General features: G+C 45.8%; 1 protein-coding gene across 1 annotated transcript in view; it reads left to right on the top strand.

Annotated features, from left to right (window-relative positions):
- The first annotated feature begins 1,918 nt into the window (after nucleotides 1-1,918).
- Nucleotides 1,919-22,178, top strand: part of WNT3 (Wnt family member 3) — a 53,727-nt gene continuing 33,467 nt past the window's right edge. Inside the window, exon 1 of the mRNA XM_065651085.1 lies at nucleotides 1,919-1,998. Within this exon, the coding sequence (XP_065507157.1) occupies nucleotides 1,919-1,998 (80 nt within the window). The remainder of the gene's footprint in view (nucleotides 1,999-22,178) is intronic.

Below are 22,178 nucleotides of genomic sequence, written 5' to 3' on the forward strand. Positions count from 1 at the left end.
AGCCTAGAGAAGCCTAGCCTTGTAGTCCTTGCAGCAGATGCAGAGACTGATGAAGAGGTAAGGTGCAGAGAGACCAGCTGGGGGACGTCATCTCTTGGAGGCATGATGGCCAAAAAAACCAATTACCACTTATGAAAACAGCTCTGCACTAAGTGTCCAAATACACTAAAATATATAAGAACTGGGAATCCAGAAAGACGGAGGCGTGAGGCATCCCAGTAATTAGACAGCAACAAGGAATGTATTTGTACCCAGGGCTTTAATATCAGGAGAAGGTCTAGAACTTTCAAAACCAAGAGGTGCACCTAGCTGCCCAAAATGGGATCTTAGACCTCTGTTAGAGCCACTGCTCTGCAATAAATCAATTTGCTGGCTACTCCTAAAGCACCTCAACAGTAAGACAAGGGGTAATGGGTCCAAGCTGGAACACAAGAGGTTCCACTTAAATGTGAGAAGAAACTTCTTCTCAGTGAGGGTGACAGAACACTGGAACAGGCTGCCCAGGGGGGTTGTGGATTCTCCTTCTCTGGAGACATTCAAAACCCGCCTGGACGCCTTCCTGTGTAACCTCACCTAAGTTTTCCTGCTCTGGCAGGGGGATTGGACTAGATGATCTTTTGAGGTCCCTTCCAATCCCTAACATTCTGTGATTCTGTGATTCTGTGATTCATCTGCAGGTGGTTGCAAACTGGGCAGCTCCACTGCAGGCAACAGAGCCAGAACTGTCAAGTGCGCTTCATGAGCAAAAGCACCTTTTTGGACTTCTTTTTGTCCTGTTCTGTGGAGTCATCCCCTAGGTCTGCTACTCTGGCACAACAGCTCCTGCAAAAACAGCATCTCCGTGCAGTAACAAGGATTTTCAAGGAAAATCTTTGTTGGGTCTATTTGCAATACGCAACCTCTATGAAGTGACAATGCTTGTGATTTTTTATTATTATTATTATGTGGGTGGTTTTTTAATAATATTTTCGTCTTTTGGCATCCAGAGATGCACTTCACAAGAAATTCATTAACGGGACATCTTCCCATCTGCCTGCTCCACTCTCACCATGACATGGCATTCCTTCCTCAATAGAAAACCCAGCTGCCACTCTTTCCCCCCTCCATCCATCCATCCATCCATCCATCCATCCATCCATCCATCCATCCCACCCCTGCGCTTTCAAAAACCTGGGCAGTGCAGATTTCATTTAAAGTTTATAACCAGCTTTGCCCACATGGCTAACATCAACACTTTCAGAGGGTTATTCTGCCTCTTTGGTGCTGCCATTATCTCCGTCTCCAGCAAGGGTTAATGTTCACCTCCCTTTCCATCTAAAGAATAAGTTGTCTATCTCACCCCCACCGTGAGATTAAGCGCAATCGCATTCACCCTTCGTCCTTACCTTGCAAAGTCTTGGCATGCCAAGCCAGAAGCAGGGTCTGTGCATCCTGGGTTTCTAAGTGAAATTAAAAAATATATATATATAGATAGACATATTAAAATTAAAAAAAAAAGTACCAAACAAACTCCAAAAATCTCGCTGCCCCAGTAAAGTCTCTTGCAAAGAGGGTTTGTCTGTGGAAGCGAGGGCTAGGAACAAAGTTGTGGGGTGGAGGGGGAGGAGAGCGTGATTGACAGCCCTGAGCTGAGACTCATCCCTCACCTTGGGCCATGCGGTCTGATTGGCTGCCTGCTGACATCCCCAAGCCCTGCACTTTTTAATAGACGCTTTTGGATGATCTACAGGGAAAAGGCTTGGAGAGGTGTGTTTCTGACAAGCCAGAAAGTCATCCGCACTACAAGGGACTTTGTTTAACTCTTTTTTTTTTTTTTTTTTTTTTTTTTTTTCTGTAAGGAGGGGGATTCTTCATTTTTCACACTTAATGTTTTTCTGCAAACTTCGCTGAGATTTTCCCCTTGCACCAGCCTGGACTAATGGATTACCACCTGCTTGGACTAATTTTATCTTTTCTCTTCAATGGCACAAAGGTCTTAGCCGGTTACCCAATTTGGTGGTAAGATTTCTTCCCCCCCTTCCCTCTTTCTATGATTGATTAATGAATTAATTAATTATTAGCTATAGGATTTGTGTGTATGCGTGTTTCTTCCTTTTCACCCTTCACCCTGCTGAGCTGGCCACAACTGAATGTTTGATTCTCAGCATAATTTCTTCAGATTTGGCTGGTAATTAATGACAAGTTTGGGGATTATTTTTGAAGGGCAATGTCTAGGCTTCCCTTTGCACAAATGGAGTCTTCCCCACCACTCTTAATTTCTCCATTTTCGTCAGTGTAGCAATGGGCATTTGTTTTCGATGTGAAAGGATGCGTATTTATTTTCTTGTGCAACAGGAATTTTGTCTGTTGCATGACTGTGTAGCAGGTATTTTCTTCCTTTCCACTAAACTGTGATCGATCCTTTAAAAAAAAAATTAATTCTGTTTTCTTTTTGGCTGCTGCAGTTTTTGGACTTCTTTCTCTTCTTTTGTTGTATTCTGTCTTATGAATTTAGTCTGGCAAATAAGCTGAGAACGCAAATGGCACCTGAGAAAATACGCATTGGTAAAATTCCTCAAAGATGGATTTTGTTATTTTTAATTATGGAAATGTCACTTGAATCCTTGCACCAACAATAAAAATCATTTTTAAAAGAATTGGTTGTATCCTATAATGTGGTCAATAAGAAACCTGAGTTTCTTATTTTTAAAATAAATATAACAGTACATAAATAACTATATTAACAAAATATAACTGGAAGCACTTTAGAACAAAAAATACAGAATAAAACATTTCATGTAATTTAAAAGCAGTAGACAGCGAGTTGCATAACAGAATATTTCAGTTAATTTGTCTGTTTATCATGTAGGATTTCTCGCTGGAATCTGTCTTGTTAAGTTTCTGTATGTGCCAGGTAGGGGCTGTGCAGCCTAATGATCTGTAGGGCAAAGAGGGAGACGTTGGAATTTGGTGCTACTGAGATTCTTGGGTTATTTTCACCTTTCCAGAAAAGTCTCTTTTTTTATTATTGAATTAGATCCTTTCAGTGCCAACATGGAGATGGAAAGGTGGGAGTGAACTTGGAAATGGACTGCCATGTCTGGGAATATTCAGAAATCAGAAGGGAAAAGCAGAATTTTTTTTAATAATTCACTTATTACCGTGGACTTTGAGAATGAAAATGTGCCGTTCCAGTAGAGAAAGACTGAGAACACAATGAGAAGTCCATGCTCAGGAAGCATTTAAAAGCTACGCAGGTTCATGAAATGGCTAAATCACAGCATGTTTTCCCGAAGAATTAAATTATTTCCTCGCCCTGAGCGTGGCTGCCGAACTTCAGCACCTACGCCTGGGGCAGCCGAACCAACTGAAATATAGACAGTATCACTTTGATTCCTTGCATCCCTTTTCTTCTTCATCGGGGCACCGGTGTGTCTGAACGGGGGTGGGTTGTGGAACAGGTCACAACTGCATGGCAGGATCTAAAGACAAGGATCTGCATGGGGCAACGGTACCTTGCGGTGACATCAGCTCTCCCAGGGTCTCACCAGCTCCTGACCCGCCTCAGGCTTTGATATAAATCGGGATTTAATGCCTGAATCAAGGAAGGCTTTGACTCTCAGAGTGAGGAACCAAAATCTCCCTGACAAAAAGGGTCTGTGAAGCGAAAATGTCCCTGTGAGCAAAATGTCTCTCCCTGTTTTCAGGAGAAGATGCTGCCGACAAGTGTCTGCCCCGTGTCCTTGCCTTGTCCAAAATCCCTTCAAGTTCACCCAAAATGAACAATACAGAGGATACGTCAGACACAAATACCGGTGGCATGGCAAGCAGCATCCATGGGGAAAGGAGGGAGTTGAACAAGCTATCTGCAGAATTTCATTCAATAGATCCACGCCTTGCATATTTTTGGGGGATTCTGTTAATACCAAAATTCCAGAGAGTCTCTGTGGTGCTGAAGGGATGTGACAAGGTGCCCCATGTACACGTGAGTGGACATCAGAAATGTCATGGGATGTTAGGGGCTTCTGGAAGGCCGAGGGACCAGAAGGGCAGAAATATCCGGGCCAGGGCTCCCCGACTGCTCAGGCAGACATTGCTTCCCACAGCACACAAAATCAAGTATCTCCTTCTATCCAGCTGAAGGCCTTGAATATCCGCTCTGTGGAGCCGAGTTCTTACCTACAATGTGCTCTAGCATGATGTGATCCATACTCTGAAAAAAACCATCCTCTTCTGGTTGTCTTCCCGATTCTCTGATCTTTAGGCAGACTTTAGGGGATGAGTCCCACCTCCAGGGTTAAACGCATGCCAGAACAGAGGGAGGGAAGCAAATGGGGGCACAGCATCAGCCCAGTGCCCTGTGCTGGGTTCCTGCACTTCTTCAGGCCAGGCTGGACCTGAGATCAATCAGTGCTTCTTTACCCTTAGCTAAACCCATCTCTCCTAAATATGAGACCTTCAGGAAGAATATTTATCTTGCAGGATCCCAAGGCTGCTGACAGATAGTGCTTGGTCCTGCTGGTGCAACCATCCTGAGTGTTTTTCTACTGTATAGGGGATAATTTGGTAGCAAAATCAAAACAGACCATTTCTGCTTTGGGGCGTAAATGGGAAAAAAGGGTTATTCCTGTAGTGGAGAGAAAGTGTCTGAATGCGCATAAGGGAAAGAAGTGCAATGAAAACAGGGTCTCAGCACCTTGTAAGTGGATTTAGGGGTGGCTGGAATAATCCAGCTGCCCCACAGTGCAGTCAGACAATAGTTGCAAGCACAACATCGACGACAGTGCAGTGCAAGGGATAAAGGCAAAAAGAGGAAGCTACTGACGTTTTGCACCGAGTTGTGTTTTTATTGAGGCACCAGGGAAGGACGCTGGCCATCTGGTTATGTTACCTGGAGAGAGCATAATGTGACAGCAACCCTCCAGCTTGCACACTGCATGTTGGAGGGTGGATCCTGACCTTGGCCTCAGTGGTGAAATGTTACATACCCGGCAGTGAGGCTCAAGCTACCAGCTCTCGGCACGGGGAGCAGTCTGGACCGACACCTGCAAAGGGACAGACTTCAGGGTGCAAACACAGCTCTGCAGCGTCCAGGCTCGCTGGTGGCTGCAGGAAGGTGGAACCACTGGGCTGCAAAGCCAAGACGGGGAGTTGCAGCCCAGCTGTTTGGTTGCTGTCAGCTCCTTGACATCGTCCTGTCCCTGAACAACTAGCATCTTCCCAGGCAATGCCTGTGCGTGGTCCAGGGGTGGCACAGACTGCAGACGTAACCTTCAGTGAGTAGGGCTGGTATTTTGCCATAGGTCCAGCCCTTCTTCACATGCTTCCATCTTATTACAGCAGTGAAAAGGAACAAATGGGGCACAGATGGGAAAAGGTCATCTAAATGCTGCCTGCGAGAGTACTGGCAAGAGCAGTTGAAGCCAACAAAAGCTTCCTCAGATCTGTGTCCAACACTTATGCTTTCTGGGTTATTACTGCTAAAAGAGTGGCAGAGGAGGAAGGGATGGAGAGATGTGGTGAGGCCACGGAGACCAGGACTGCTGTTCCTCCTGACCCTTCAGGGATGGCATGGGTGGAAGCAAAGTAGGCAGCAGCCATGGGTCATGCCAACAACCCTTCTCAGTGCCAGGCAGAAGGGATGGTGGTGACACCAATCACACCCGCAGTCATTTTTTTTAATCCTAAATACCCTAATGACAGAATGGATAACAGAACACATCTGAGTCATGGGGTTGGGGGGGATCAAGGTATGAAAGACTGGTCAAAGCAGCATATACACAGACTGATGGATGTGCCCAGAACTTTCTGATAACGTCCCAAATTCAGATGAAAATTTAGCTCATGGCCAGAGCTGTGTCAGTGCAGGCCAGCAGAGATATTGTGGCCCGGGAAACAATTTGAAACTACTCCCAGGATGATAATACATGTGCAGGGGCTGAAGAAGACAATCAGGGAGACAACTCCACCCATGAACTGAGAAGAAAAACCAAATGCTTTCTTCTTCCACAAGCGTAATTCACCAAGAAGTCTTGAATACCTCTGGTGTGTCACTAGCCTGGAGAAAGGAGACAGATTTGGAGTCTTTAGTGTAAACAGGGACTAAAAAATTCAGCCCCGCTTCTCTCATCATTCCTCAAGACATAGTATTAACAGGTCACTGCCCATAACTATGACTCTCACCAAGTGCATCTTCCCATCCAGCATTCATTGGTATCTAAGCAGATGATCTGGCAACTGGAAGAATAGCTTTGTCCATTGTATATTATTAAATTTTATTTCTATCCCTCAGAAATGTTTTCAGGGGAAGCTGGAGGCTTTGGCAGCTGACTGAGGATCCCAGTGGCCTTGGGCCCCTAGCAAGAGGCAGATAGAAACTTAAAAACATGTTCTCACTGGTCTCACAGTAGCTTCCTCATTAGGAAAAACCTGTATGTGAAAACCATTTGCATGTAGATGTAGTCTGAGTTGACATGTAACTCGTCTTCTTTAGCTTTCAGTGTCTCACCTTGCTGGGATGAATGGGACACTTCATTCTCTTGGCAGTCTTTTTTTTCATTTTCTGAAGGTTGAAAACATTTATATCCTGTAGCCTTTGTTTTTTCGTAGGCATGTGCCCCTTAAAGCTTTATTCAAAAGGAATAAAATTGTAGTGAGGCATCAGACTATGAGAGTGGATTTCCTGATGCAAATCCAGCTGCTGTATCACTACAAAGGAAGAAAACAATCCCACGTAGAGATTTCCTACAGCTTAAAATGTAGCCAGTTCTGGAGAAAGATGACTAAGTTAATGATGGGGTTTGTCAGTGACAGAGCCAACAGCATTTGCCATGCAAGTCCAGAGGTGCTGCTCTGGCTCCTGCTCTGGCACACAAAGCCAAAGCTCCTCCACCAGCAGCCTGCGCTGGCACGTGAAGCTCTGAACTGGAAGAGCTGACGCATAAACCAGGCGTCACCTTCTGCTGACGCCGCTGGAGGGGTGTCACAGCCCGCTGCCCCCAGACGTGTCAAAGCCGTGCCTGCCGGAGCTGCGGGCAAAGCTGCCTGGGGATGGCAGTGAGGGCAGAGGTAACTAGGAGAGATGCTGGGGTGACGTGTGACTGCTCATGGAAACAGCTGTCAATAACCAAATAGCCGCAAGCATTCAAGATCTTGTGGTTTCAAAGGCTGTCTTCAGCGTTTTCCGCAGCCAGGCGTGGTCTGTGGGAATCTGTATCCCCACCTTGCCAAATGGGATGGTTAGTCCATGCCATGAAAGTAAGAGCTTTCCACAGTTGAGCTGAAATTCAGATTCATTGTCTGTCCTGTACAGCAGACACACGTGGGCAGCCCCAGTCATTGCCAAGGGAGCTTCTGAGGATGTACAGCCTGGTGAACCTCAACGTACTCCGGCTCTTGGCAGAGTGTTAGCTTGGCCAGGCAGCATCTCTGGTTGGTTTTCCCTCTCCCCTGCATGTCAGAGTGCCGTGCAGTGGAGTCCTGAGACCAGTGACAGCTTCAAAATGCTACTAGAACACAACAGTAAAGAGCAGTAAGAAATCTACACATCTCCCTAAATATCAGGAAGTCTCATTCCTTCGATTGAGATTGAAGGAACTGGGGCTGTTTAGCCTGGAGAAAAGGAGGCTGAGGGGAGATCTTATCACTGTCTACAACTACCTGAAAGGAGGTTGTAGCATGGATGGTATTGGTCTCTTCTCCCAAGTAGCGAGTGATAGGACAAGAGGAAACTGCCTCAAGTTGCACCAGGGGAGGTTCAGATTAGATATTAGGAAAAAATTCTTCACCGAAGGGGTTGTGAAGCACTGGAACAGGCTGCCCAGGGAAGTGGTGGAGTCACCATCCCTGGAGGGGTTTAAAAGGTGTATAGACAAGGTTCTTAGGGACATGGTTTAGTGCTAGAGTTGGGTTATGGTTGGACTCAGTGATCTTGAGGGTGTCTTCCAACCAGAATGATTCTATGATTCTATGAAAACTCACCACTCATATCTCCTGGAGTGTCCCAGCCCCAGGAATCCACGCTGTCCTACAGGGCCAACACAAGCCTGGAGAGAGATGAACATAAGGAGAAGAGCTTCAATTCACATAAAGACTTAAAAGTGTTTCTCCCATTAAGCCAGAAATCTCTGTTACCATTCTTGTAACTAGATTTGGAAGTAAATTTAAGTGGTCACAATGAGCTTTTAAAAGGCTGTTGCAAACTGATTGATTTTAATTTGAATCCTTCATTAACAGCAGTATTTGACAAAGTGAAGTACCTGCCTAAGGGTACTCATGCAAGAGCACTGGAAATTGAGGGAGGACTTCTGGTCACCTGGCACTCTTAGCCCAGGGCTTGCTGGGGGGCATTGGAGATGCCGGAGGCCACCAACAAGCAATTGTGAATGCTGGCTTGCTTCCCCAGCTGTATGTAACTGCTCATCTTGGTGTGGTCATGCAGACGCTTCACACCTCAGCGACACAGCTGTGTGTATGCAGGGGGGGAAGCGGTGACGGTGGTTACCAGGAGAAATATGAACCAAACATTGTGCTCAGGCCAAAGAAAATGAACTGTGTGCTGGGCTACCCTGGGAGGAGTGTGGGCAGCAGACTGAGGGGAGCTGTCACCCTCTGCTTGGCATTTGGGGCACCTGTAATACTGTGTTGAGAAGTGACTCTCCCCCGTCCCCATCTCAAGAAGGATGTAGAGAAACTGGAGAGCAGCCAGTGGGTGTTTCCAAGATGGTAAGGACCCGGAGCACATGGCTGGTGGGACCTGAGCTCATTTAGTCTGGCCAAGAGGAGACTGAGAGCTGTTCAACAGCAACCTATGGATTCCTGAAGGGATCTTACAAATAAGATAGAGCAAATATTTCCTCTGTAGTGCCAAACAATATAGAAAAGGGCAATTGCCACAGGCTGGGACTTCAAATGTTCGTGCTTGCATGAGGACACTGCTTGCTCCAGGGTGTCTGGAGTCAGGTGCCTGTGGAGGTGAGGAGGGTCCCTCCTTGGACATTTTCAGGACTCAACTGCACAAAGGCCCGGCCACCATGGTTGGTGCTGGTAAGTGTCCTACTCTGAGCAGGTGCTTGGACCAGAGACCTCCAGGGAACCTCTCCGCCATTATTTTTGTGAGATACCCTTTGCTGAGACCAACAGCAGTGCTACAAAAGATGCAAAGTATTAGACAGGTCTTGGATTACTCAGTCAACAGTGTATGTCTAATGGGCAATGGGACCTTCATTAGGACCCTGAACACAACTAAGCAACTATTGGGGAAAGACTTCTGAGCAGGGCCTGTGGTGAGAGGACAAGGGGTGATGGTTTGAAACTAAAGAAGAGAGATTCAGGCTGGACACGAGGAAGGAATTGTTGGCCCTGAGGGTGGTGAGAGCCTGGCCCAGGTTGGCCAGAGAGGTGGTGGATGAACCATCCCTGGAGACATCCCAGGCCAGGCTGGACGGGGCTCTGAGCAACCTGAGTTGGTGCAGATGTCCCTGCTCATGGCAGCGGGGGCACTGGGGCAGCTGGGAATGTCCCATCCTCTGATTCTGTGAACTCTCAGCCATGTGACAGATGGCAACATACAGCCCAACACACACGTGCCAAGGAGAAACCTGATGGTCACTCATGTCACCTCTGTTATATGCTACACATCTTCTGTGTCTAGATACGAGTCATTGTCACTCCAGCTAGCTCATGACAGGTCTTTAGCTAATGCTTTCTCACTGCATTTGTCTTGGGTCTGTTGCCCTCCAGCTCCTGCACCACAGTCACTGCTCCACTGGGTGTGTGAGCCAAGGAGAGCTGCAAGAAAACCCTCAGTCCTTCCTCCCTCCCTGTAGGCACAGCATGAACCCTCAGAGGACACGACTCTGAACATCACTAAATCACTTCTGACTTTTAAAATGTATTTCTGTTATTTAGTTGACACTCTGAAGACACTTGATTTGCCCTGATGTCCTGGAGACGCCGTGAACACTGCCCACATACCCACCAGGGCTGGTAACCAGGAGGTAGAAGGTTATCTTCCACCTGACATTGGTGACAGGGTCTTGGTGATGTTCATCAGGCCTTTCCACTGCCAAGTCAAACAGTTCAACCTAAACTAGTGCCTGGATTCTGTATGGAAAGGCAGGAAAATGTCCAAGTAGCCAGTTTTACAGAACTAAAAAGAAAACCTTAACTATGAAATAAAGATTGAAGAATTCTGCTGTGTATTGAAAATATGCCAATATAATGCACAGCACTTTCAATTATCTCTGTCAGGTATTCAACTGAAAAATGTCTTCATCTGATGTGTGCTACAAATCTCAGTTTCTAAAGCTTACCAGTGATAGGACAGTCACCTAGAAATGCATGTAATTTACTGTTCAGAGAAGCTGTTGGTCCATCTGCGGACAGAAATTTCAGTGTGAAGAAGAGTGCAATACCCCTCTTGCACCATGAGAACCAAGCTGTCTAAATCAATGTATGCTTACCATACAAAAATCATAATCTGTTGGGTTAGCAATGGTATTTGTTTAGATATGTCTCACTGCTGACACTCTCAGTCTTGTAGATCAAATTTGCATGAGTTGTGTTGAGCCAAAGTAGTATCTATGGCAATTTGGCTCAACTTGAGCCTGTTCTGAAATTTTTGCCAGACCTGAGTGAAAGATCCTAGGCACGTCTAGTAGGGGTCTTAGCAGCTGTTAGTTACTGTCTTTCTGTGGACTGGTGTTTGGCTGGTTTTAATACGTGATGGCGTATCAAATATGGAGTATTTTTGAGCATTAAAATAGAAAATATTCTGGATTCAGAGTCCAGCCATTCAGCAATGTGAACACACCCAAAGTCCTTGATGAAAGTCAAGGCCTTTGTGCATCCAATGAATACTTCTGAGTAGTTATTATCATTTTTACAACATTGCGAAGCTCATACTGAAGGATTTTTGAAGACAGATTCATGGATTTTATTTGTGTCTATATGGACAGGACCTTCTCTCAAGAGATATAGTCAAACATGGAAATAAAAATCCGGTAGGCTGACATTCTTTCTTCAAACACACTCTTACTCTCAGTTTCCTGAGAGCAATGCTTCTAAATGGAGCTTGTAGTGGAAATGGTGCCCAACTGGCATTGTTCTAAAAGATCAGAAGGTACTTCTCAAAATAATAATCTATAGCAAGAGAATTGTGATGGGATTTGTCTCCTGGAAAGGCAGGATCCTGCTGTATGCACATCACCAAGGCACAGTCTGCACCTGATGGAAACACGCTACCTCTCTATAAGGCAGACCTGCGGAAAGTCTATCTTAGGTCTGACCTAGGGAAGAATGAAATCACCTGGTCCCTTTCCTCTGTTGGTACATGGAGCCCCCCAATGACTGCAGACTAGACACTTATTTTCCACTGGCTGTTGTTGAGACGAGACAAATCTGATGTTGACGAGCTCCTGAATAAATCCATAATCTCATTCTTCTTCAGTGCCCAATGCCACTAAAGGATCTGAAATGGGAAGGGTGTGTCAGGAACTTGGCTGTATAATTTACGTATCCCATATATAGACAGTTATAGCTCATATTCTTTAAACTCAAAGTTTAATTTTAACCTTCTGTTGGCAGGTACAATCTTACTCTTGCTGACCTGACCTGAGGTTCATTTTGTATCTACAAATGGAAGTCTTTTAACATTACTCAAATTTGGAGGCATTATTATCGTGATACTGAATGCAGTGAAAAGCTTCTGATACAGAGGGGTATCAGGTGATATTATTTAAGTTTGTTTAGTGGAAGTTTCAGGATAAAGACCATATCAGGAGTGTGACATGGTGAAAACCACATCTTAGGACCAACTATGGGGCACAGGCTGAGAAACATTGTGTTATGGTTAACACTTAGTACCTTTTTAACAGTGTCTGTGCATGTGAATTTACAGCTTTTCCTATTATAATACCTGGAAAGAAATCTTAGGACAAGACATATCTCAAAAGTCCCCACTCTTACAGTCCAGGAGCACTGTGTTTCTTACTATTTACCCTGACTAGGAGTGTGGCCAGAACTCCTTCAAATTCAAAACTAAGCCCAAAAGAGAAGGTATTTGCAAATCATTGAGTAAGACAGTGGTCCTTGACGAATGTATCTCATCTCCCTTGTCTAACACATTACCCAGCTAGATGATGCCTCTTTCCAAACCATACATCCATCCAACATATTTAATAGACAGATAGGCTGGTGCTGATGCAGGTTAGTCAAGAAAACCTCCACTATCACCCAAGAAAGAATCTGTGAGCCATCCTTGTCTGAAAGGGCTTCTACTGTACAGGTTTGAATAATGGAATATTTACCCTGTAACAAGAAAAATGCTGATCACCAGGACTGTTAGTGTAGTCATTTTGCCATGTTTGTAAACATGAAAGAATGATGCTTTGATGAGCAAATTTGGCATGATAATGGAGCCAAACTCTTTCTAATTCCTTTTCTAGAGATGGGGTTCCTGTTTTGCTGATTTGCTCATTTGTCTTTTTCACAATTCTCTGAACCTGTCTGGTTTTAATTAATCCTACAAATCTAATCAAGTCTAACTGGCATCTTTCCCAGTACTTACACCTTTAATTTTTGAATGAGAAACACTTTCTCTGAGCCACTCTAGCATCACATTTGCTCAGATACTGGAGATCTTCCTCCACCTTTTCAGCAAATAGACCCTCTGAGTTTAAGACCAAAGGGGTTAGTGTTAGCTGATAAATTTGATTTTTTTGTTCTGGCCCCATTTCTATGTCTCATAGTCATCCAGTTTTCCTGCAGTTTCTTTCTAGCAATTGTGAAGAGTTATAAATAAGAAATTCACAGTGATCCTTGAAAACTGTCCCAGGGGCTTTTCACAGCTCCAGTTCAGTCCTAACAAGTGCCACTCTCCTTATTCCTCTCCTCCCACTGGAGATGTCTGCAGAACAGGTAGCTCCATCTTGGATAGTTACCTTACTGACAATGGCACATTTGCAGTACAGGTTTTACCTGCAGAAGTATAAAATAAATGCCTATTTTGCTCCTTGGACTATAGTGGCAGACCAGGACAATGGTCTCAGCTGAAATGTCTGCAGTCCATCAGATGAATCCCATCATCTGCACGTACAATACCACTGGGTCTAGACTGCAAACTCACAAAATGATTTATTTTCTTGTTGGATTTACCATTTCAGCCTCCAACCCACATTTCAGCCAATAGCACAGAAATTCGATGCTTCAGCTGTGCAGTTTCCTCATCACTGATCTGCTTTTCACCTGATTTCCTAATATGTGCTTCCCATGATTGCTGATGCTTTCAGTAATTCTGTTTTTCTTTCATGTTTTTGTGCTGCAAAAGATTTTCAATTGTCTTTTAAAATTCTAACTGATAATTTCATTGTACTTCCTCTGGCCTAATTATCCCTGGTAACAACCAAATCACCTTTAATAAGTTTTTAATGAAATCCATCTGATTTATTTTTGACAAGTAGCTCATGTCATACACCAAGATACGGTTATCAGTTTATTTTCACTTTTCATTTCACTTTGCTCATTTTTCCCTGCAAATCTCCTAAAAATGAGATCTCCAGAAATTAAGATCTCATTTGTGGCGTTTGTGGGGCATAACCTGTTGCTTCTGTTTCATTAAATGAGAAAGCTGAAAGAGTCTGGGAGCTGATATAAGCCCTTACAGAAAGGGAGCCTTTGCCTCAAACTAAGGCAACAGTGGTGCAATGTTCAGGATCATGGTTTTGGAGACTTAAGTTCTACCAAAACCCCTGAAGGAGTCTCACCCCATGTCTGCTGGGGCTGTGTCTGCAGTCTCCACAGTCTTATCATGAACAATGGCCTCATACCTTGGAGGCAACCCTTATTCAACCCTAGATCAGATAAATGAGAGTTTGCACAAAGGCAGTGCAAGGAGAATTAGGAACAGCCAGACTATAGGGAGACACACTGGTGATAGCACTATCATCTGCACACTAAGTGGTCTAATTCTTTAAGTTCTTTTAAAATCGGTCTTTTATACCCAGAGGACACAGATGAGTCTTCCCAGATGTTCAGAAATGATATTACTCTAACACAGCTGTTTCCAGAACATGGCCATGGTGGTGTCTCCCACCCCAATACTAACGCTAATCCACTTATCTGCACTGAAATAATGACTTTGTTTAGTCCCATCCTAGGGGCTGAGCTCAATGGATTGTAGCTACATTCATAACAAAATGATCAATACAGCATCCATGGTCTCAATGACCATGAATCTTGAGTTCTTGGTGTCCAGCCCTGCCTGAGGTTTAGTTGTGCTGCTTTCTTGTTCTATTCAGCCCAGCAGCCTTGTAACCCAGGGACTGTGAAACATGGCTTGGTGACAGCTGGGAAGGCTTGTCCATGGATTTGGTGAAGAAAATGCTTGAGTTCTACTTTGAGCTTTGAGACCTCGGTTGTTAAATGTGCATTGTTTGTTTCTGCACGGGTGGAAACCATACACAAACTAGAAAAACAACTTTCTGCTGTGGTTTTGAATATTGCAAATTCAAGGCTTGCTGGTAACCCATGAAAAATTAACAATGTGGTGTAGAAAATCTCCCTTGAGTAATGGAATGACTTACATTTGAAAACTTTTCTGTAGGAAAGGATGTAGATGTTCAAATAACATTTGCTTGGGGGCTGTGTTTTTAGCCTTTGTTTCTTGAGTCATATGAGGCTCCAGTGAATGAATCTTCAGTAATAAGTCAACAGCCCATTCTGCCTGGCCTTACACATTATATCACCTAATAGAAGGTCCCCAACCCTCCACCCAGTTCCCCAAGAGGCTTTGAACTTCTTTAAGCTCAATATAGCTAGTATTGCGGAAAAAAAAAAAAAAAAAAAAAAAAAACAAAAAACAAAAAAAAAAAAAAAAAAAAAAACAAAAAAAACACGCCAGATCCCCAGTGATTAAAAAGAAGAAATACCTTGGCAATAATCAAACCTGTAAGAAAAGGTGTAATTTTTCGTATTGATTCTTCTCTACTCCTGACCAAAAACTCAAGGAGGAGAGGATATTTCCCATAACTCCAAATTAGATTATTGGTTAACAAATATGGAAAAGGTAATTTTTTACATTGGTAAGGAGCTGGCAGTATAGTTTTGCAAGGATACACACTGTCCAACATATTGAAAAGCACTGTAGTGGGGGAACAGTGATGTGATGAACATAACACATTGCTCAGGATGGTCCAATGTAAAGGTGGCCATAGAAGACAAGAATGGATGACACTCAATGGATAATAAAAAGGCAGATTAATTGCAAATTGGGAAAAGGATCCCAAATCCTCACAGCTTTGATATAGGTTAGACTTCTATTACAAACACCTTGGAAACAAACATTATTATGAATGGTTCTTTGCAGCTGGTAGGTCAGTGCTCAGTAACCAAGATGTAGAACTGTACAACAATTGTACAGGCTTTGCACCTTTCTGCTCTCTCCCTTGCTCAGATTTTTGGGACCATGTTGGTTGAAAGGTGATAGAAAAAGTCTGTTAGGAGCTGTTGTTGGATTTGTTCTCAAATCAGAAAATATCAGCAGGCCATTATTTATTTTATTATTCGATCCTGGGGTCTGTTTGCAATCTGATCATTGCATTTCTCAAAATTGTGATATAAAATGAGAAAAGTATACAAAAAAGCCAACAGCAACAAGGGCCTTCATACAAGGAGACAGTATTTAGATTTGCATCTCAGGGAAAGACAATTATGAGTGAATACAATACAGATCTTGCAGATAATGAATGATGATAAAAGTGTGCCTAGGAAAAGATGCTTCTTTCTCAGGATATAAGAACCTGGTTTGGGTTGATGCAGGTAGGCAGCTAAGCACCACACAGCCACTGGCTCCCTGACAATGGGATGGGGAGAGAATCTGAAGAGTAAAACTACAAAATCTCATGGGTTGAGAGAAAGACAGTTTAATAGATAAAGCAAAAGCTGCATGCACAGGCAAAGCAAAATAATGAATTCATTCAATACTTCCCATTGGCACGCAGATGTTTAGCCATTTCCAGGAAAGCAGTCATCATGTGTTGTGGTTAATTGGGAAGACAAATTCCATAACTCCAAACGTTCCCCACTTCCTCCTTCTTTCCCCAGCTTTCAGTTAATTTATCAGACAGTGGGACCTCTTCAGCACAAGTCACTTCCCCAGCTGATGCTCCACATTTCTGCCTTCTTGCCAGTCTGTGATTGCTTCCAGGATTCCTGGGTCATCAGGGTTTCAAGCCCGTGATCAGTGTGACCCACGGACTCCATGTAGTGCCAGCTGCATGGTACACAGAGGGGACCCTCTCGTTGAACGTCCAGCCCAGCAACTGAGGTGCCAAGAGCAACCAGGCTTCAGCACCGGCCACTTTTGAAATGGCTAAAAATGCTCACTAAAGTCTCTTTTTAATTTGGAGAGTGTAAATCAGGTTTCTCACATCTTGTCCTGTCTGGACTGGTCCAAGGGCTACTGCACAAACTGTCTCCTCTTTAATTTGTTCAAAGGCTTATTGCTGCTCCCCAGTGAAATTATTTGCCCTTGAGTTTAAAATTAAGAGAGAAAAGTGTGTAATTAAATTGTGGAACTTTTTCACAGCAAGGACTATGGAGGTTACATATACAATGGGGTGAGAAGTGGTTTGGAGAAAATTACTGAGAATCACTCCACTGGTAGTGCTTAAGCACAATAGTCCAGAGATAACATTCAACTCAGGAAATCCCACAGCCCATCACTGCTAGAACCTGCACATATGGGGTAAAGCCGTCATTCACCCTTGCCTTGTTTCTCATGGTGTTTCCCTACATGGCTGAGATGACGTGTGAAGGAGGCAGAACACTGGCTACAGTGACCTTTGGAGCAGCCTGAGCATGTCAGACAGTTCAGTATTTTCTGTAATATTCACAGCAGTTTGTGTCTCACATCTTTCTAGAGCCCAGCACCCCCCACTCTGAGTGCTACTTTGCTCTCCATGGAAAGAGGATAGCAGAGACATAATTTTTCACCACAATAAACCAACAGGACTAATTCTAGATCTGGTTTCCAGAAGACTCAATTTGGCTTTTCCATGTTGTATCTGACACTAAACACTTTAAGGTCCAGTTCATCCAGGCGAGACAGAACTGGATGCCTTAGTTTCAGCTCTGCTGCCCAGGATGGGTAGAGCCGAGCTCAGTGTAAGACCATGGCACCCACTGTCTCCTCCTAGGTCAGGGTACATTCTTCTTGGGGTAAGCTCAGGCTGTTTATAGGAGCAGAATCACCCATATTATCTTCAGTTGTGGTCTCAGGGCACAGTGAAGGACTCTCCAAAGAGGGGCAGTCGAGGCGTCCACCTTAGATCACACCTCAAACTATGGAACGGCTGGGTGGATATAGTAATTCTCATCCACAGTGTTCAACTGGATGTTCCCGTAGCATCTGAGCACTGGGCAGATGCTTTCCAGTGCCAAAGTTGCTCGCTCGTAGTGGGTATTTCCAGACAGTTGGCACTAACTATTTATTGAGGTTAGCCACCACCAAGGTGTCTCCAAAACAACACCCCAAACTGGAGGCATGTGGAGAGGGCTTGGCTGACCAACAGGGATTGACCAGCATCCCCACTGGCCTGGGTGGAGCGGTCTCTTTTCCTTCCCTCAACTCCTGTGATGCTCCATTTCGCATTGAGTATCCCATCACCTCCTCCTTCCTGGTAGGAAATGTTTCACTCCATCGGTGCCAGCTTTGGGGAAGGAGGCAGGAAAGGAAGGCGAATCTGAGTGGGGGGTTATTGCTTTGCTGGGAATGCCTCGCAGGAAGGACTGGCAGCAGGAGGGATGGCGAAGGGGCAGCAGCACTGACAAATGCAGTGGCCTTGGTTGCTCGTGGTGCATAAACAAATCTACAGTCCTGCCAGGACTCGCTGATATGGAGCAAGCAAGTCTGCAAATAAATTTTGGCATCTCTCTTTAGAGGAAAGATTTTTCAGGGCTGAAAATCTTGCTGTGTTTATTGCGGTCACAGCCTGGAAACCTCCATTTGCATATGCAAATCATATGCATTTATGTAAATTCATGGGCGAATAATATTATCACAGTCCCTGCAGAATAGGTTCTCTCCCATGGCAAATCACTTGATTGTGTTTTCTAAACTGAGAGTGACATTGCTTTGACCAGGCATTACTGAACATAACATTTATATCTGGTATACGGGACAATAAAGGAGCCCTGTTCCTGGACACACACCCTTGTCAGCAACTTTATTCAGGCTGTGTTTGTTAGGAGGAGAAGCAGATTCCAGCTCTCAAGCCCCGTCCCTCCCTGCCCCCCCATCTTTCCTTGCTGGCAAAATAAGTCAGAGCCAAACCGTGTGCGATGCCAAGACAAAGGGGTGGAGGCAGATGCCAAATCACTTTCAAGCCCATGACAGAGCCCTGAGTCACCCAAACTGGAGCAGCTCTCCCAGAATGGGCTCATCTTACAAAAGTGCTGTTGCTGCAGCAACACTAATCCACACGCCGGTGGGCAGAGAGATAATGTGAGGGATGCAACAGCAGATTCATTTGCTAAACGCCATGCTTAGACAAGGGGAAATTACAGTAATTTAGAGGGATCTGCTTGCCCTGTTGTGAAGCCCTTTGTTGTGGGGACTCCTCGGGCAAAAGGCTTCTGACATTGGAGGGAACTGGTCTCGGTGCAGCTGAACCGCTGAGGTCTGACCCCAATCTCTGGCTGGGCAATCCCACAAAAATGAGAGGGGGATTTAGAATCACAGAATGGTTTGGGTTGAAGGGCCCTTCCCAGCTCCCCAGTGTCCCCCTGCCACGAGCAGGGACATCTGCACCAGCTCAGGTTGCTCAGAGCCCTGTCCAGCCTGGCCTGGGATGTCTCCAGGGATGGTTCAGCCACCACCTCTCTGGCCAACCTGGGCCTGGCTCTCACCGCCCTCAGGGACAACAATTCCTTCCTCATGTCCAGCCTGAATGTCCCTCCTTTAGTTTCAAAGTTTGGGTGAGAATTAAGGGGCAGGCTGGCAGGGGTGACACTGTTGTGGGTGTCTATTACAGGCCACCAGATCAGAGTGAGGAAGTTGATGAGGCCTTCTACGGGCAGCTGAGCGTGGCCTCACAGTCACAGGCTCTGGTTGTTATGGGGGATTTTAACTACCCTGATGTTTGCTGGAAGGACTACTCAGCCAGCCAGCCTCAGTCTAGGAGGTTCCTCCAGTGCATTGACGATAACTTTCTCATGCAAATGGTGGAGGAGCCGACTAGAAGAGGTGCGCTGCTGGATCTCGTCCTCGCTAACAAGGAGGGTCTGGTCGAAGCAGTAAAGGTGGGGGGCTGCCTTGGTTGCAGTGACCATGAGATGGTGGAGTTCAGAATCTCCTGTGGTGGGAGCAGAATACCGAGCAGAATTGCAACCCTGGACTTCAGCAGGGCCGACTTTGGCCTTTTCAAACAGTTGCTGGAGGGAATCCCGTGGGCAAGGCTGCTTGAAGGTAAAGGCGCCCAAGATAGTTGGTTAACTTTCAGGGACTGCTTCTACCAAGCTCAAGATCAGTGCATCCCGACGCGCAGGAAGTCAAGGAAGGGAGCCAGGAGACCTGTGTGGTTAAACAGGGAACTGCTGGGCAAACTCAAGTGGAAGAGGAGGGTTTACAAATCATGGAAGGAGGGGCTGGCCACTTGGGAAGAATATAAGGCTGTTGTCAGAGGATGTAGGGAGGCAACTAGGAAAGCTAAGGCCTCCTTAGAGTTAAACCTGGCGAGAGGGGTCAAGGACAACAGGAAGAGGTTCTTCAAATACATGGCAGATAAAACTAACACCAGAGGCAATGTAGGCCCACTGATGAACGGGGTGGGTGCCCTGGTGACCGAAGATACAGAGAAGGCAGAATTACTGAATGCCTTCTTTGTCTCTGTCTACTCTGCCGGAGGCTGTCCTGAGGAGCCCCGTACCCCTGAGGCCCCAGAGGAAGGCAGGGCAATGGAGGAGTCTGCCTCAGTTGATGAGGACTGGGTTAGGGAGCAATTAAGCAATCTGGACATCCATAAATCCATGGGTCCAGATGGGATGCACCCGCGGGTGCTGAGGGAGCTGGCTGAAGTCATTGCTGGACCGCTCTCCATCATCTTTGCCAAGTCTTGGGAAACGGGAGAGGTGCCTGAGGACTGGAGGAAAGCAAATGTCACTCCGGTCTTCAAAAAGGGCAAGAAGGAGGACCTGGGCAACTATAGACCGGTCAGCCTCACCTCCATCCCTGGGAAAGTGATGGAACACCTTATCCTTGGTGCCATCTTAAGACATATCAAGGATAAGGGGGTCATCAGGGACAGTCAACATGGCTTCACCAAGGGGAAGTCGTGTTTGACCAACCTCATAGCCTTTTATGAAGACGTAACAAGGTGGATTGACGATGGCAGAGCAGTGGATGTGGTCTACCTTGACTTCAGCAAAGCATTTGACACCGTCTCCCACAGCATCCTCACGGCAAAACTGAGGAAGTGTGGACTGGATGATCGGGTAGTGAGGTGGACTGCAAACTGGCTGAAGGAGAGAAGCCAGAGAGTTGTGATCAATGGGGCGGAGTCTGGTTGGAGGCCTGTATCTAGTGGAGTGCCTCAAGGGTCAGTTCTGGGACCAATACTGTTCAATATATTCATCAATGACTTGGATGAGGGAATTGAGTGTACTATCAGCAAGTTTGCTGATGACACCAAGCTGGGAGGAGTGGCTGACACGCCAGAAGGCTGTGCTGCCATCCAGCGAGATCTGGACAGGCTAGAGAGTTGGGCGGGGAAAAATTTAATGAAATATAACAAGGGGAAATGTAGAGTCTTGCATCTGGGCAGGAACAACCCCAGGTTCCAGTACAGGTTGGGGAATGACCTATTAGAGAGCAGTGTAGGGGAAAGAGACCTGGGGGTCCTGGTGGACAGCAGGATGACCATGAGCCAGCACTGTGCCCTTGTGGCCAAGAAGGCCAATGGCATCCTGGGGTGTATTAGAAGGGGGGTGGTTAGTAGGTCCAGAGAGGTTCTCCTTCCCCTCTACTCTGCCCTGGTGAGACCTCATCTGGAATATTGTGTCCAGTTCTGGGCCCCTCAGTTCAAGAAGGACAGGGAACTGCTGGAGAGAGTCCAGCGCAGGGCCACAAAGATGATTAAGGGAGTGGAGCATCTCCCTTATGAGGAAAGGCTGAGGGAGCTGGGTCTCTTTAGCTTGCAGAAGAGGAGACTGAGGGGTGACCTCATTAATGTTTATAAATATATAAAGGGCGGGTGTCACGAGGATGGAGCTAGGCTCTTCTCAGTGACAACCAACAGTAAGACAAGGGGTAATGGGTTCAAGCTGGAACACAAGAGGTTCCACTTAAATGTGAGAAGAAACTTCTTCTCAGTGAGGGTGACAGAGCACTGGAACAGGCTGCCCAGGGAGGTTGTGGAATCTTCTTCTCTGCAGACATTCAAAACCCGCCTGGACGCCTTCCTGTGTAACCTCACCTAAGTTTTCCTGCTCTGGCAGGGGGATTGGACTAGATGATCTTTTGAGGTCCCTTCCAATCCCTAACATTCTGTGATTCTGTGATTCTGTGAAACCATCACCCCTTGTCCTCTCACAACAGGCCCTGCTCAGAAGTCTGTCCCCATCTTTCTTATTGGCCCCTTTCAAGTATCGGAAAGGCCACAATTAAGTGTCTCCGGAGCCATCTCTGTCAATGTGACAAAGCTGCCTCCTCTATCTGGGCTGGGAGAGGAACTTCTCCACAAGGCCACTTGAGGCCCAAAGGTCTTAGCTGGACTGTGAATCATACCCAGTCTGACCTGAGGAGCATTCAGGTCCTGTCCTGGAATCCCCCCTAGCAATCACTCATGCAACCAGCAGGCTCCAAGGCCATCAGTGCTACAGCCATGACCCCTCTCTGCTGACCCTCCTGTCCTGCTCTGCTCTGGGGACTTTCTTGCTCCTGCACTGCAGTAAGGAAGGTCCTTTAGAGCCAGGCAGGCGGTGTGGTCACCATCACCAAAGCCTGGTAAGTGGAGTAGTATGAAAAACATATGAAAATGTGAACATTGGCTCATTGGGTCAACTGAGGAAATACCTCAGGAAGTTCCACAAGATTTGGGGGTGGGTTAATGGTGCCTCTTGCTGCCTGCTCACTCACCCCATGGTCAAGCAGGGCGTGAAAGCCAGTTGCCTCACCAGTGGGGCTGGAATTGGACTTTGCCAGG

Source organism: Caloenas nicobarica, chromosome 24 (genome assembly GCF_036013445.1).
Source record: "Caloenas nicobarica isolate bCalNic1 chromosome 24, bCalNic1.hap1, whole genome shotgun sequence".
Classification (NCBI taxonomy): domain Eukaryota; kingdom Metazoa; phylum Chordata; class Aves; order Columbiformes; family Columbidae; genus Caloenas; species Caloenas nicobarica.